At 43.3% G+C, this 15,396-nt stretch overlaps 1 protein-coding gene across 19 annotated transcripts in view; it reads right to left on the bottom strand.

The window, feature by feature from the left end:
* fryl (furry homolog, like) overlaps window positions 1-15,396 on the bottom strand; it is a 450,071-nt gene that overhangs the window by 299,538 nt on the left and 135,137 nt on the right. For all 19 annotated transcript variants that reach the window (XM_067987951.1, XM_067987806.1, XM_067987858.1 and 16 more), the window contains one exon: window positions 9,181-9,380. In XM_067987951.1, coding sequence (XP_067844052.1) covers window positions 9,181-9,300 — 120 coding nt within the window. In that variant the 5' untranslated portion in view covers window positions 9,301-9,380. The remainder of the gene's footprint in view (window positions 1-9,180; window positions 9,381-15,396) is intronic.

The following is a 15,396-nucleotide window of genomic DNA, read 5'->3' as shown; positions in this document are numbered from 1 at the left end:
TTCTCTCTCTCTCCCCCCCCTTCTCCCTCTCTCTCTCTCTCTCTCCCCCCCCTTCTCCCTCTCTCTCTCTCTCTCTCTCCCCCCCTTCTCCCTCTCTCTCTCCCCCCCTTCTCCCTCTCTCTCTCCCCCCCTTCTCCCTCTCTCTCTCTCTCTCTCCCCCCCTTCTCCCTCTCTCTCTCTCTCCCCCCCTTCTCCCTCTCTCTCTCTCTCCCCCCCCTTCTCCCTCTCTCTCTCTCTCCCCCCCCCTTCTCCCTCTCTCTCTCCCCCCCCCTTCTCCCTCTCTCTCTCCCCCCCCCTTCTCCCTCTCTCTCTCCCCCCCCCCTTCTCCCTCTCTCTCTCTCCCCCCCCCTTCTCCCTCTCTCTCTCTCCCCCCCCCTTCTCCTCTCTCTCTCTCCCCCCTTCTCCCTCTCTCTCTCCCCCCTTCTCCCTCTCTCTCTCCCCCCTTCTCCCTCTCTCTCTCCCCCCTTCTCCCTCTCTCTCTCCCCCCTTCTCCCTCTCTCTCTCCCCCCTTCTCCCTCTCTCTCTCCCCCCTTCTCCCTCTCTCTCTCCCCCCTTCTCCCTCTCTCTCTCCCCCCTTCTCCCTCTCTCTCCCCCCTTCTCCCTCTCTCTCTCCCCCCTTCTCCCTCTCTCTCTCTCCCCCCTTCTCCCTCTCTCTCCGCCCCCTTTCTCCCTCTCTCTCCACCCCCTTCTCCCTCTCTCTCCACCCCCTTCTCCCTCTCTCTCCACCCCCTTCTCCCTCTCTCTCCGCCTCTTTCCCTCCTCGCTCTCCCTTTTACTCTCTCACTCACTCTCTCTCGTCATCGTCTCCTTTTCTTGAGTACCTTCAATATTAACTAGTGGAGACAATCTATCACTTTTTAACATAACCGCTCATAACTCAGAAGATCTCAATCAGATTATCCTTTAACTCTCAGCTCCAGTGTAAAAGTCCCAACCTCTCTCATCTCTTTTCATAACTGTATCCTCTAATGTCTGGTAAGGGATTCATAAAGGATAGCGTAGACAGAAAGGAGGTGGTGTAGCTGTATTTGTTAATGAGAACCTAACTGTTTTCAAAATAGGTGATTTTGGTGCACTTACTGAAGCTATTTTGATTGAAGTGGATCAAGCTAATGTCACAAATTGATCACTGGCACTTCATAAAGGCATGCCAGTTAAGAGGCCCACTGTGACAAGGTATTCTGGGCACAAATTACTGAAGCACAAATTACGTGCACACTTACCCTGGTGTCCAGACACATGTACATACTTTGCTGACCCCCTCAGATGTGCATCTTCCGGATGGGGGCCGCCTTAGCTGCAGTCATGACCTCCTCGGAGGGCGAACAGCATCACCAGCCTTGCCATCCACCTCTGACACGTGGAGCTCCACAATTATAGGGTTCGATTTTAGCACCCGCGATCGGGTGCGTTCCTGGCGGGGGGGCTACGAAAATCGGGAATTCCCGGGGTGGGTCAGGAGCCCGTCTCCAACCCGCCCCATTTCTGGGTTCCCCACTGAAGCGCTGACATGCGCGCGCAGCCCCCGCATGTGGGACTCCCGCCGGCAATTAAAGCCGGTGGGGTGCCACTTAAGGCATTTATTTAGGTATTTCAGGTCGATTAGAGACCTGATTAACATGATATTTTAGGAGGGTTGGGATTTTGCAAACAACTGGAATTGTTTCCCGTACTGGGGGAAACACTCACAGTTCAAATGGACCTGTTGCAGCCATCAGCCTGTGGCAGCTGCAAAGGACCATTTGACAGGTGGGGGAAGAGGGGGAGATCCTCACTCATTGCAGGAGGCCACTCTGTCACTTTGGACAAAGTTTGGCCTCCACCACCCTCCTCCTAACAAGAAAACTCACCAACTTGCACACTTACCCCAGTGTCCAGACACATGTACATATCTTGCAGACCCCCTCAGATGTGCATCTTCCGGATGGGGGCCGCCATAGCTGCAGTCATGACCACCTCGGAGGGCAAACAGCATCACCAGCCTCACCGTCCACCTCTGACATGTGGAGCTCCACAATACAGTGCTGTGACACATTCACCTGCACAGCAGGAGGTAAGGCAACTGCAGAGAGAGATGCATCGCAGAGGGCACTACCCTCGCCACAGGGTCCACAGACCGAGGCTCAGCTTCCTGGACCTCTCTGAGCAGCAGTGCACACGGAGGCTCAGAGTCACTCGACATGTAGTCGTGGACATCTGCAGCCTCCTTCATGCCGAGCTGCTCCCAGCTGGCCCGAGCACCATCTTCTTACCTGTCGCTGTCAAAGTCACCAATGCCCTCAACAACTTCTCCTCCGCATCCTTCCAGGGTGCCACCGGGGACATCACTGATGTCTCTCAGTCGTCTGCACAAAAGAGCCCTGCAAATACACCTACACCCACTTTGCAGTGACACAATGGGTGGCATCAGTTGTGGGTCTTCATTGTGATCCACAGGAAAGGGCATTATTGCACAAACCAGATAAGATTCACAAAGACGTGACAGTAGTGGTGCCAATATAATATGTAATGAGTTGATCAGAAATTAAATATAAGTAAAAACCATGACAAACCCTCAAACACCCTTGTGCATCCCCTTCATTATCACGACACGGTTGCTTTACGCTTCCTACTGCACATATGTGATGCATGCCCTGTGGCTGCAGCACAGGTAGTGGCAGGTTGAGTGAGGCTGACTGTGAAAGAGATGCATGAGAGGGTGAGTATGAGATAGAGCCATGAGATTGTATGAGTGGTAGTGGCGGGATGAGTACTGGCGAGGTGAGTAAGTGCAGGTCAGATGAGGATGAGGTTTGAGTGGGTGTGAGGGGTGATGTGACAGAGTAGTGTTGGCAGTGCAGAAGGAGATGTGGGGTGGGGGCGGTGATATGGCAAACGGAGTGTAGGGGAATGAGTAAGTGTACTCACTTTGGCTGACCTACTTAGGTCATTGCAGCGCCTCCTTCACTGTATGCAGGTGCGCTATATATTGGTGGTGCAGGTGACCTCCTCTGCCACCTCGAGCCAGGCCTTCTTGGTGGCAGAAGCAGGCCGCTTCCTCCCGCCCACCATGGGTAAGATCTCTGTCCTCCCCCTCCTCCTCACCCCATCCAATCAGAGCTGGAGTGAGGCATCATTAACCTGGGAGCAGCCTTCCCCCTGAGCTGCTCCATGCTGTAATTTTTCCTATTTCTTGCAGCATCAGTCAGTGGAGGACTGCCCCTTTAAATAGAGGTCCTCCAGCTGACAGACCTTACTGCGCACGCGCAGTCCGCCCGCCGCGCAGCTCAGCAGTGGGGAACCCAGAACAACAGGTAAGTGGATCCAATCAGCCTGCGATGGCGCGCGCAGACTGATTTCACTGGGCGTGTTACCCACGCGCCCAATCGAACCCCCGCCGCGAACCGGCCGCCATGGTAGTATCGGGCCCATAGAATCATTGAAAGGTTACAGCACGAAGGAGGCCATTCGGCCTATCGAGTCCGTGCCGGCTCTATGCAAAAGCAATCCAGCTAGTCCCACTCCCCCGCCCTATCTCTGTAGCCCTGCAATTTTTTTCCTTTCAAGTACTTATCCAGTTCCCTTTTGAAAGCAGTGTTTGAATCTGCCTCCACCACCCATTCGGGCAGTGCATTCCAGATCCTAAGCACTCACTGTGTAAAAAAAGTTTTTCCTCATGTCACCTTTGGTTCTCTTACCAATCACCTTAAATTTTTGTCCTCTGGTTCTTGACCCTTCCACCAATGGGAACAGTTTCTCTCTATCTACTCTGTCTTGACCCTTCATGATTTTGAATACCTCTATCAAATCTCCTCGCAACCGTCTCTGTTCCAAGGAGAACAACCCCAGCTTCTCCAGTTCATCCACGTAACTAAAGTCCCCTACCTCTGGAATCATTCTAGTAAATCTCTTCTGTACCCTCTCTAAGGCCTTCACATCTTTCCTAAAGTGCGGTGCCCAGGACTGGACACAGTACTCCAGTTGTGGCCGAATCAGTGTTTTATAATGGTCCATCATGACGTCCATACTTTTGTACTCTATGCCTCTATTTATAAAGCCCAAGATCAGGACTATTTTGAAAGGATCAATAGAATGGCACTGATGTTTACCCAATGCCACCGTGACAGAATACACTCTATAAGTGCCGTCCCCAATTTAGTAGGGCACCATTACTACGAATGGCTGTGTCAAACTAAAACTGCGCAATTCAATCATGATGTCGTTTTCACGATCGATGATGCAACCATTGTCCAGCAGTGCCCACCAGTCGCAGAAGGTTTCAAGCGTACCAATGGACACCGCACAATCTCTTTCTAAGGTCACCCGGGCGAAAGAGTGGCAAACAGTCGAAGCAACCCTTCCCACAAATCCTAGGCATCCTGGATCTGTTTTTAAGCTAGGCGGATGAGCAGACCCACCAGGAGGTCCACTGACCTGCTCACACCCACTGTGCATGGGGAGACAGAAGATGAACAGTGTGTGGCTGAAATGCATCCAAAAATTGAGCAGCCCCTTCAGGTAGTGAAAAAAGGGGTGCAACCTAAGACACTGTTGGTGATTCAAACTTGTGTCTGCACAGCACAATAGATTAGTCAACCCATCACCTTAACCACTTGCCCACCTCAAGATCTGTGCAATGGGAGATTTTAATTTCCCAGGCATTCACTGGCCATTTATTCTTGAAAGCAGGACAGCTGAAAGATTTCCAAATACCTATTTTCTAACACAGCATGTTAGTGAGGAAACTAGGGGTAATCGGATACTTGATTTAGTTTTTAGTAGTGACCCTGATGCAGCATCAGACCTCCATGTGGGGAAACACCTGGGCTACAGTGACTACAATAATATTACATTCAATCTGATCAGACCAACCAAAGTTGATAAAAATTTAATGCCTGGGCCCACTCCTGTAGTGAATATCTTCCCACAGAGTCTCTCAATTTTACAGACTTTCTCAATGCACCCTGACTGAAAGTCGATGACTGTGTTATGTTACATTTTGAGAAAAGACATCCTTAGCTGTCTGCCACTGTCAAGGCCTGAATGCATTTGAATCCAGGAGACTTTGATAAGATTATGAGATTTTTTAAAACAAGAGAGTCAAATACTGTTAACAACAGAAAACAAATAAAAATGTCTGCCATTAAAACTATAGGTTTTTAATGTGGGAAAAACACCAGGGAAGGCCCACTAACAAGAAGGAAAATTAACTAAAAGCCTCTCTCAAAGGGGCAAAGGCATTTTTATACGGCACGAGAAGGAAAATATCACAAGTGACATCATGGACATCCCATCATCTCAAAGGAACATAGTCCCTTGTACTTTTCCCCTCTGTGGTAACCTAGGTTCAGTCCTTTTGAACATGGATCCCAGAATGAAGAAAAATGAATTTTCACCTCTGATTACTCTTTTCTGCACATCCTTACATGACACTTGTCAATTGTTTAAAAAAAAATCAAAATATCACACAGGTGAAATTATTTGTATAGTATACAGTACTTCAGACAAACAATCACTGAGCTGTTTATTCTTCTGATTTATTCAAAAAACTTACAATAAACCCTCAGATGGAATATTGTTTCATTGGAATGTTTTGGCAGTACCAGAAATTCATTAAAGAAGTGCAGACCCAACAGAATGCCAGCACTTACAGTAAACAACTCAAGTTATTTTTCCAGTTGCTGTAGGCTTTTAACTCTGGCAGTCAGGCACTACACTCCATAGTACAAAGTGAAAATCTCTGGACATTATAATCAGTTGTGTTAATTCTTCTGTGCCACTCTTGTAGAAAAATCTAGGATCCATGACATTAAGCACTCGCATCTATGAGTATTAGAGTTGTCAAAGAATCCCACTGATACCACTGTGATAGCCTACTCCTACTATTACTACTACTAAATTCCCATCTGTCATCTCAGCAGCGGTGATGGGGGGCCGAATGATTCACATCCATTGTTATCAATTCTGATCTAGCCTGGCCACTTCAGACATCAGTATCCCTTTCTGTGACAAGTCACTCTTGACATGGTCTACCCAGCGCAGAGGAAAATGAAAATAACTATAACTACAGATGCTAAACACAGCAACAAGAAATACTTTTAGTAAAAAGGACAGCCAGGGAAGAGTTGAGCACCGTAAAGATGCTGATAATGATCTGGAATTAGGAATTGAGGGATCAATATTGAAATTTGCTGATGACACCAAATTAGGTGGTATGGCAAATTATGACAAGGAATGTGAAAGACTACAGGGAAACATCGATAGGCTGGAAGGATGGTCAAAAAGGATGGTTGTAGCAGCTCAATGTAGAAAAATATCAAGTAATATGTGTTGCAAGTAAAAATTGGGAAATTAAATACACCTTAAATGATGAGCAGCAGAGAAACCTTAGTGTGCATATAGACATGTCGTTAAAGGTGACAGCTCAAATAAGTATGGCCATTAAAAAAAGCAAATGGAATCCTCAGTTTTGTATCTAGAGGCACAGAATACAAAAGCAAGAAGGTAATATTAAAGGGGTGACCTGACAGAGATCTTGAAGATTATGCAGGGTGACGATAGATTGCTCCTAGTGGTTGGTGAGTTGATGAAGAGAGGGCACAAATTTAAGATCACTTATATTTCTGGGTTTTTACACTAGATAATTCCTGGGGGTCAGCGTCACAGTGAGCAGATCTTGGGTCCTCTATAAACCAGTATGTGTTTACATGCCCAAATCCAAGTTAAATGTAGCTGGACCCAGAGTCGAACGGAGAACCCTTGTCACAGTACTCTAGCTTACTGGAATGTAGTACTTGCCACCACGTGATCTTGTCTTCAGTGGGCAGAATATACATTCTTAATAGAAAACGTTAGGTTATAAACTACTATATAAGTTTATTGAACATTAAAACAAGTAAATGAACAGTGCTCAGCACAAACATAATATTTACAGTGATTACAAACTTTACTCACCTCCTTAGAATAAAAAACAAGGCACTTCCCTTCACTTTCTCTCAATATAATACTAACCCTTGAAACCAGCTGTCTTTACTTCATACATTCTATGATTCTACATTCGCGTCTGTGTGCTACCACGGAGTTGGTTTGAATGTGGAATTCTCTACCACAAACAATTGTTGCAGAGTCCATAAATTCTTTTGAAAAGGAATTAGATAGTTGCCTGAAAAAGTGGATTGCTAAAGACATGTGGAGCAAGCAGAAGGGTGGGATTAGACGGAGTGATTCACATAGATAAAAACAGTTTCTGTGCTGTAATATTTTATGATTCTATGGGGATGAAACTGAAAAGAGAGTAGGTTTTCTAAATTAATGCTTCCTTAAAATATTCATTAGAGAAGACTATAGCAACATGCCCTACTGTGACGAAAGAAATCCATGCAGATTTAAGGACTTTGACATTAATGACATGGAGGTCCTACACAGGCCGAATGGGCTAAAAGTGATCAAATCCCACGGAATTATAATTTCTCTTCTAATTTATTAATAGAGTCTAGGGAAGCAACTTATGAAGTATTGATGATTTCTTACTCACTAGGATTCCCCTTCTTGGAGACAGAAACCAGAACTGTGGTCTGAAATACTGAGGATATGCATGCCTCCAACAGAACCATACTTCCTGACCTCAGGATAATAGCTGGCGCTTCACATGCATGTAATATTCCAAGGTACTGCTGATGAATGACCAGCTACCTGGGTCAAAAATGGAACCTGGAGTGGTAGACCCATCACTGGGAGCTGGGATTCTTCCTACTTGGCTCCAGATTATCATGCAAACCACTGCCCTAATGCAGGGGTGTCCAAGCTTTTATCCTTCCATACCCCCAGGATCACAAAATTAAAATGGACAAACCACCATAAGAAACATAGGTGCAAATAGGGCTGAGGTACCCGGGCTTCAAGAATGCCTGAGTTCAGGGGCCCGCAATTTGGATATCCTTGCTTTGATGGGTATGGTGCTCCTGCCTAGACAAGAAGTCTACAAAATCTGATGAATGAGATTTGACATGAATTCCACACAGTACTTAAATTGCTTTCTTCAAAATGTGTTCTTTCACATGTTTTTGGCATGCTTAAAGGTGATGAATATACACTGAATTGCCACAAGATACATCTTTACACATATCTCATTAACAAGTCTTGTGCTTTTCTCCCTAGTTCTCAACTCACATAGATGCTGAAACAAATTCTGTGTTACAGAAATAAAGCCACTCACACTTTTTGCAGCTTAATTATTGTAGTATTGACCCTCTATTAAAATGAATGTGAAACTGTTTTTTGAATAAACCTTCCCTTCTTCCTACACCGTCTCTCCTATTATTTTAACTTTTAGTTAATTTCTGAATAGCATGCCCTTTTTCATCTAATTTTCTCCACTCCATGGTGAGGGTCAATTCATATAATTAAAAACTGTGTGTGGCATGTCTGTGGAGGCACACCTCAAAGGAGGCACAGCTTTGTAGGGCAAAAAGAAAACAAGATTCAAATAACCACTATCTGTTAAGGTAACCATGCTGATTGGTTTAGAAAACCAATTGACTAAATGCAAACCAAGAGTAAACCTGTTCCATACAATAGACAAGTACTAATCAACAACCAACCACCACCACAAAATCAACCAAATCATTTTCTCAATCCCACTCCCGGCCAAGTTAGTATTCGTGAAACAACAAGTACCACAAACTTGACCAAATGGTTAAAACAATTTTCTTCCAACTGTTTTTGGCAGCTATATGTTTAAGCCACTGACTGTATACATCTAAAAATGAAATTAGTAATATAGTAAACAATAACTTGCATAGTGCTTTTGAAGTAGAAAAACATTCCAAGGTACTTTGCAGACAAGGAGACCCAGCCTTTGAGAGAGAGTTAGGAAAGGTGACTTGGTTGAAGTGATGTTTTTTGAAAAGGCTTTTAAAGGCAGTGAGGGAGGTAAAGAGTTAGGGGGTTTAGAGAGGGTGTTCTGGAGAGTAGGGGAGTAAAGATGTATAGGGAAACAAATCAAAGGACCAGCTGCCCTAGGCTACTCCCACACAGAATCAGATATAGAGTAGCATTAATCGAAACCTCAGAATATGTCTCCAACAAATATTCTTGGTCAGGGATTGTGCTGGTGTGCTTCACAAAGAGTGGAGGGAGGAAGAAAAGAAAATGAATCACCTCCCTTCTTTTTAAAAAACATGTTACTAGAATTTGACTTACCAACGGTTCAGCCATCACAACTTCAATCTTTTTTTCAGCCTGAACTGTGAATTCTGCAAAGAGGCTCTTAATAACATATTCCCCAGGTTTGATGTCCGGGTCAATAGTAATGTTTGACATGGTGACACTCTTCTTCTCCCAAGTGGGATTACTACCTGGAGAAATACGGCGCCTGGTTACGGTGCTAACAGGTGCTGATGCTGCATGAAAACACAAAGGAAAGAATTATTTATCATGGGTGGTCATCAGGAAGTGAGCAATGCAGTATTGTAAGCTTCTTAAACCAGGACAACAAAAGATTGTACCAATTAGCAAATTAAAAACTTACATTTCTGCAGCATTCCTGACATAAAGAAAAACATCTCAGAGCACTTTTAAAATGCAAAAAGGTAGACACTGAGCAGGAGAAAAAAAATAAAAGGCATTTAGGGGTGGAGGGCATGAAGGCACAACTAAAAAAAAAGGCTTTTTAAGATGCTTTTGGCAACAGAGAGTGACGAGATGACTAGATTTTGAAAACGAATTCCAGAGGCCAAGGACAAAACAGCTGAAAGAACAGCATAGAGAGTGGAATGCAGGAAGCAGGGAACAGATAATGGGCCAGAATTTGCTGTAGCAGGGCATGTAACAGAATCTGCCGTTAGTTAGACTTGCCCTTGCACGTTTAGGTTCTTAATGATTTTGTGTGGCAGGTTGCTGAAAGTGTGAGCTGAAAACGTCGCAGGGCATCTGGGACCTGAGTGAATAGGGCAAACAAACGTGTAACTCCTTAACCAGTAAGATTGAAGGGTTGAGAAATAAACAGCACAAGAACTGAGAAGGAAGTGTAAATTAGAGTGGGTGAATTCAATGTCAAATCAGGTACAGAAAGAGAAATAAAAAGAGGGAATGAAAGATTGGATTATGGGAGAAAAAAAAAATTAATTTTTTTTTTTTTTAAATTTTACATTTTTAAAATGTCCAACAACAATTACTACCTGAAGAAATGAGACTCCACACTTGTAACAGTTAATTTTCAGCATCAGAGAAGTTAATAGGCAGTAACTAACACTTATCACATCATTAAAAGGGTACTTACACTTGCAATGACAAGACTTAACTTTCTGTGGCAAGTTTAGTTTGTATCTACTGCGCAAATATAGCAACTTCATGACATTCAATGCATGTCAATGGTGAGGCAGAAAGCGAAATGCTGTTTTCGCAAGCTAACAGCAGAGCAGTGCAACTCAGACAGCAACTTTTGGACATCGGCATTTAAACACGCATCTGCTCCTCGCCTGAAGTTGCTGTACCCTTTGCACATAAATAATGACAAGCGCATTAGCCTTAACGTTATTTTGACAGTAAAATTTATCACATTAATCCAATATCAAAGAAGTGGAGAATGTGCATGATTGTATGATTGTAAAACAATCAGGTAGAGCGGAGCACGGCATGGAGGGATTTTGGAGTGAGCACAGGGATCTTAAATAATTTGATGGGGCACAGTGGGGCTTGGCAAGGGTGAAAGTAGTAGGCGTGTGGATCTTTACATGGGGGACAACATAGGCTGCTGAATGCTGAATAAGTTGAATTTGTGGAGCCGGGGATGCCGTCAAGCAGAAAGTTGGAGAAGTCAAGTCTTGAAGTGATAAAGCTGCGATTTGGATTTCACAGAGTGAGGGAGAGACAGTGGTGAAGGCAGGAAACGTTCCAGAAGTGAAAGGAAGGAATATTGGTAACAAATTGATATGAGAAAGGAAGTTCAACTTGAGGTTAGAGAGGACACCGAGATTCTGCAAATCTAGAATTAGCCGTAGAGGATAGAAAGGGCCAGATGAGGCCTAGACAGCTATGTGGATGGCCTCCATTTTGGATACAAACAAATTTATGAGCTTTTTCCAATTAGTATCAACAGTGAGAAGAAAGGGTGTAGAAGCTGGTGATCAGAAGAGAGAGTTTGTGATGGAGGAAACAAGTTTTGAGTTGTTCTTACCCTCCAGGATGATCCTGGAGTAGTAGGTGGATTTGGTATGGAAAGGGTGCAACATCACTGCTCAAATCCAAATCTCGTACAGGTCAGTCAGGAAGGTTGTACACCATTTTTATTCTACAAATTTGAGACGATGCCAAGATTGTACCAGTGGGGGGGCAGTGAAGTTGAGAGACCATCCAGGATCTGGTGGGAACGAGAGAGTCAAAAGTGGAAATAAGAAAGTTTTAGAGCAATTCTACTATTAATATTATGAGGTGTGGCACTTCTAAGGGGGTTAGGACATAGTATTTTGCAGTAGCAAAGGGAGATAGTGGAAAGGTTTGGGGAAATCAGAGGGATGTGTAGGAGGAAGAGATTGGAGAATCTACCATCAGTCATAGAGACCTTGAAAGAAGTGAGGTCTCATCCAACAAGGTTGAGGAAGACAAGAATTTCAAGGAAATCAGAAATGGAGAAGGGTGAGCTTATGCAAAGATTGTAATTGCCAAGGATGAGGAGTTGCTTGGTGCAAAAACTGAGGAAAGACAGGAGAAAGAGGAAATGTAAGTCCAATATCCAAACTATAGGTTATAAAACAAAGACACAGGTACAAAATTAGTGCTCTATTACAACAAAACAGGCTGATTTATACCCACAATATATCTAGGAGACTTGTTTTTAAATTTTTCCCCCTTCTCTGTTTTACTGATCTCCCTGCCCACTCCTAATCCCCCACCTGCACCCACCCCCCAACTCCCCAGTCCAGATATTACTGTTTCTGAAGTTCTGTACCTGAAGTTAAGAATATTTCAGCAGAACCTATGGAAAGACTCATTGGTTGACTACTGTAAAGATACTATCTTTGTGGCATGAAAAATTGGTAAGCACCCATGTCGACAGAATGAACTTATAGGGCCAAAGCAGCATCCTGCACCTTCTTGAAATTGCTAGTTACATTTCTCAAGCTTTAATCAGCATTCTGCTATTCCAGTACAAAATACACTTAGAAGTTTAATTTAAATAGTACAGTACATAGTCAAGCCAATTCAAATCAACTCAGAATTAACTATTGACTTGAGGAGCCAAGTGCCTCAGTAATGCAGTGCCACTGTTTATATCATAAACCTGGTGAAATAGTGGCTGACTGACAGGATTAGAAGTATTTACTGCCCATTGCTCAGGCTGCAAGATTTAATTATCTTTTTCTCCATCAGCTGTCAAAGTACTGCGTTCCTCCCCTCTAAGATGTTCATGACTCCTACATGAACAAGATAGAGCTGGAAGCTAAACTGGCTGCTGACACTGTCTTCATTCGACACCAAAGTTTTACCGTCCACCGCTTATACCCGGCAAATTGCATTAAAACCAACACACCCGCTATAACCAGTGGGGACTGCATTTTTGAAATGTTACTATGAATACAAATGGATTCCTTTAAAACAATACTACAATGTTAGTCTAAAAATATGCAGATAATTTTGGGGTTTGTTCATTTTGCAGTGTGTCCACAAACATAAAATATTTGCTCTGCCATTAGTGTATTTGTAGCAAAGTTACATTATTTGTATCAACTTTATTTAAAAATGCTCACAGTAAAGGAAAGCTTCAGTGTGGACTGCTTCTGACTCAGAAGCATTAGCTCTCCAAATTCTCCCGATTGCAGATATTCAAATACTCCATTGAAAATTCTAGAACCTGTATTTAAACTTACAGCTGTCTTATTTGTAGTGCAGGGAAGAACTGGATCCTGAATATCAACCTCAGGAGACAAGCTATAACCGCCCATTAATATCTAAATCTGAGAACTGGCCTACATATAGCGCCCAGTTCCCTTAGTAGAATCAGTTATGGTAGAATGTTTTGATTCCCTTAAGCAGAACAATCCCAGATCCCCCAAAAAGTATGCAGAGAATAAGTCAGTCAGCTCTCACAGTGCTTGCTCCCAGTGCCAAGAGTTCTTAAATTACATCTCAGGACATAATGCTGATTAGTTTCACTGATTTCCTGAAACGGAATCTTGCGATTCCCTTAGAACTGAAAAAACAGCCAAGTGGAATAAATTGGGTTTTTCTTACAATTCCCTCAACAAGGATAATTTTCTTAACCATCGAGTCCCATAAACAGACTTCAATGCAGTAGCTTTACAACATAATTTTAGAAAGTATATGCTCTCAATACAAACATACTCATTTTTACTGTTTTATTATTTTATGGTTGAAGAGAATATTGCAACTGTTTCATCTATTCTTCACATTTGTATATTCCACTTTACAGCACTCAAAATCTAAAGCCTGTACAGTAAAATATATACAGCATGTATGTTTTAAAACCAAATAGGCAATTCGCACTTGAAAGGGTTAATCTTCCAAAAATAAGTGAGCAAATGGGTTCTGAAAAATACTAATCCACTTGATGCTCCTCAGAATTCATTATGAAGCTGCCATCTTCACAGTTTACCTATCACCTATCAGTTCAGTAATTAGAGTACTATACAGTGAGCATATAGGTCTTTCATATAAATTGTATGGCAATTTTCAATCATAATGCTTAGTGGAGCAGGAAATGTCTGTCCAGTGATTAGCTGGTTGCTAGGAGCAGCACAAAGTGTTTTGGCAAATTAAGGGAATAGTAAAACAACATAATTGGCTCATCAGTAGTTCATGAGTTCAAAAGGCAATGTTTTCATTGCCACAGGAGATTAACAGATTCTCACACCCACAGGCGGTACCAGGCAATTCATTGTGCATTGGGCCAACCCTTTCTTCCCATAGTAAACTTGGCAACTGTTACATCAATTTCACATAGACCCTTTACCATAACTTCAGTACATTTTTTTCAATTTTCTAATGCTGATGTACAGTTTCATAACCAGCTCTCCAGTACAAAGATGCATTTAACAGGAAGATAGATAAGTACATGAGAGAGAAAGGAATAGAAGGTTCATGTGGAGCATAAAGACCGGCATAAACCAGTTGGGCCAAATTACTGGCTTCTGCGCTGTAATTTCTATGTAATTCTATGTAATGTACCTGAACGGGTTGCCAACCATTCCAGATTGACCAGGAGTCTCCAGGAATGAAAGACTGAACTCCCGAGCACTGCTGCTAACAGCCCGGGAGAAAAGTACTTTGCAATTGTGGTTCACACATATGTGCCTATGTACTTTTACTTCTCACACGACAACTGCTGGCACGAAACCGTTCCCTCGTCCCGCCCCCACCATCATACCTGCCTCCCTGGTGCTCAAGTCTCTGCAGTTACAGCTGTCCGTCTTCTGTTGACAGGTTCATAGCCGTTTCCTGCCTCCTATTTCAAGAAATGACCTGGAATTTCCTCGAGGTTGGTCCTACCCCACTTCCAGTGAAGTTACGGCAGCAAATGGAGCAGGACCAGTCACGAGGAAATTCCAAACTTAACCTAGTAAGAATTCCAACTTTACAATAAAATGTAGTCTGCAACAGGTAAGCATAATTATTCTGAACGTAAAAATGAGAGAGAAAGGGCCCTTTCTTATGCAATCTGATCCGACTGTTGGTGTACGCACCATAAATCCTGTGCTCCAAATTGGTCACTGTGTCTACCAAAACGTACCTATAAAGTATGCTATGTGTTAGGGCCCAGGGTCCAATTTGGAGTCAGTTTTAAATGTCTATCTAGTTCGGTTTTCTGTTCTGCTCACTATAAAAAATTAAGAGAAAGAAACGGGTTGTGAGACAAAACAAAAGTTGCCTCCATGGAGATGCCCCAACTGGAGAGATCATTACAAATCATAGAATGATACAGCACAGAAGGAGGCCATTCGGCCCACGCCGGCTTTTTGGTAGAGCTATCCAATTAGTCCCACTCCCCTGCTCTTTCCCCACAGCCTTAGAAAGTTTTTCCCTTCAAGTATTTATCCAGTTCCCTTTTGAAAGTTATTATTGATTGTGCTCCCACAACCCTTTCAGGCGGTGCATTCCAGATCACAACAACTTGCTGTGTAAAATTTTTTTTCCTAATGTCGCCTCTGGTTCTTTTGCTAATTACCTTAAATCCGTGTCCTCTGATGACCGACCCTTCTGTCATTGGAAACAATTTCTCCTTATTTATTCTACCAAAATCCTTCAAGATTTTGAACACCTCTATTATATCTCCTCTTAACCTTCTGCTCTAAGGAGACAACAATGGTGCAGCTCCTCTCAATCAACCTACATAGATTAATTTGCTGAGCCTGGACTAAAGTGCCAGAGTTCTATATAAATATGCTTTTTTATCTCACATTT

The sequence above is a fragment of the Heptranchias perlo genome, chromosome 1 (genome assembly GCF_035084215.1).
Source record: "Heptranchias perlo isolate sHepPer1 chromosome 1, sHepPer1.hap1, whole genome shotgun sequence".
Lineage (NCBI taxonomy): Eukaryota > Metazoa > Chordata > Chondrichthyes > Hexanchiformes > Hexanchidae > Heptranchias > Heptranchias perlo.
Note: the sequence above shows the minus strand (reverse complement) of the source record. Positions and strands in the feature narration are given on the sequence as shown.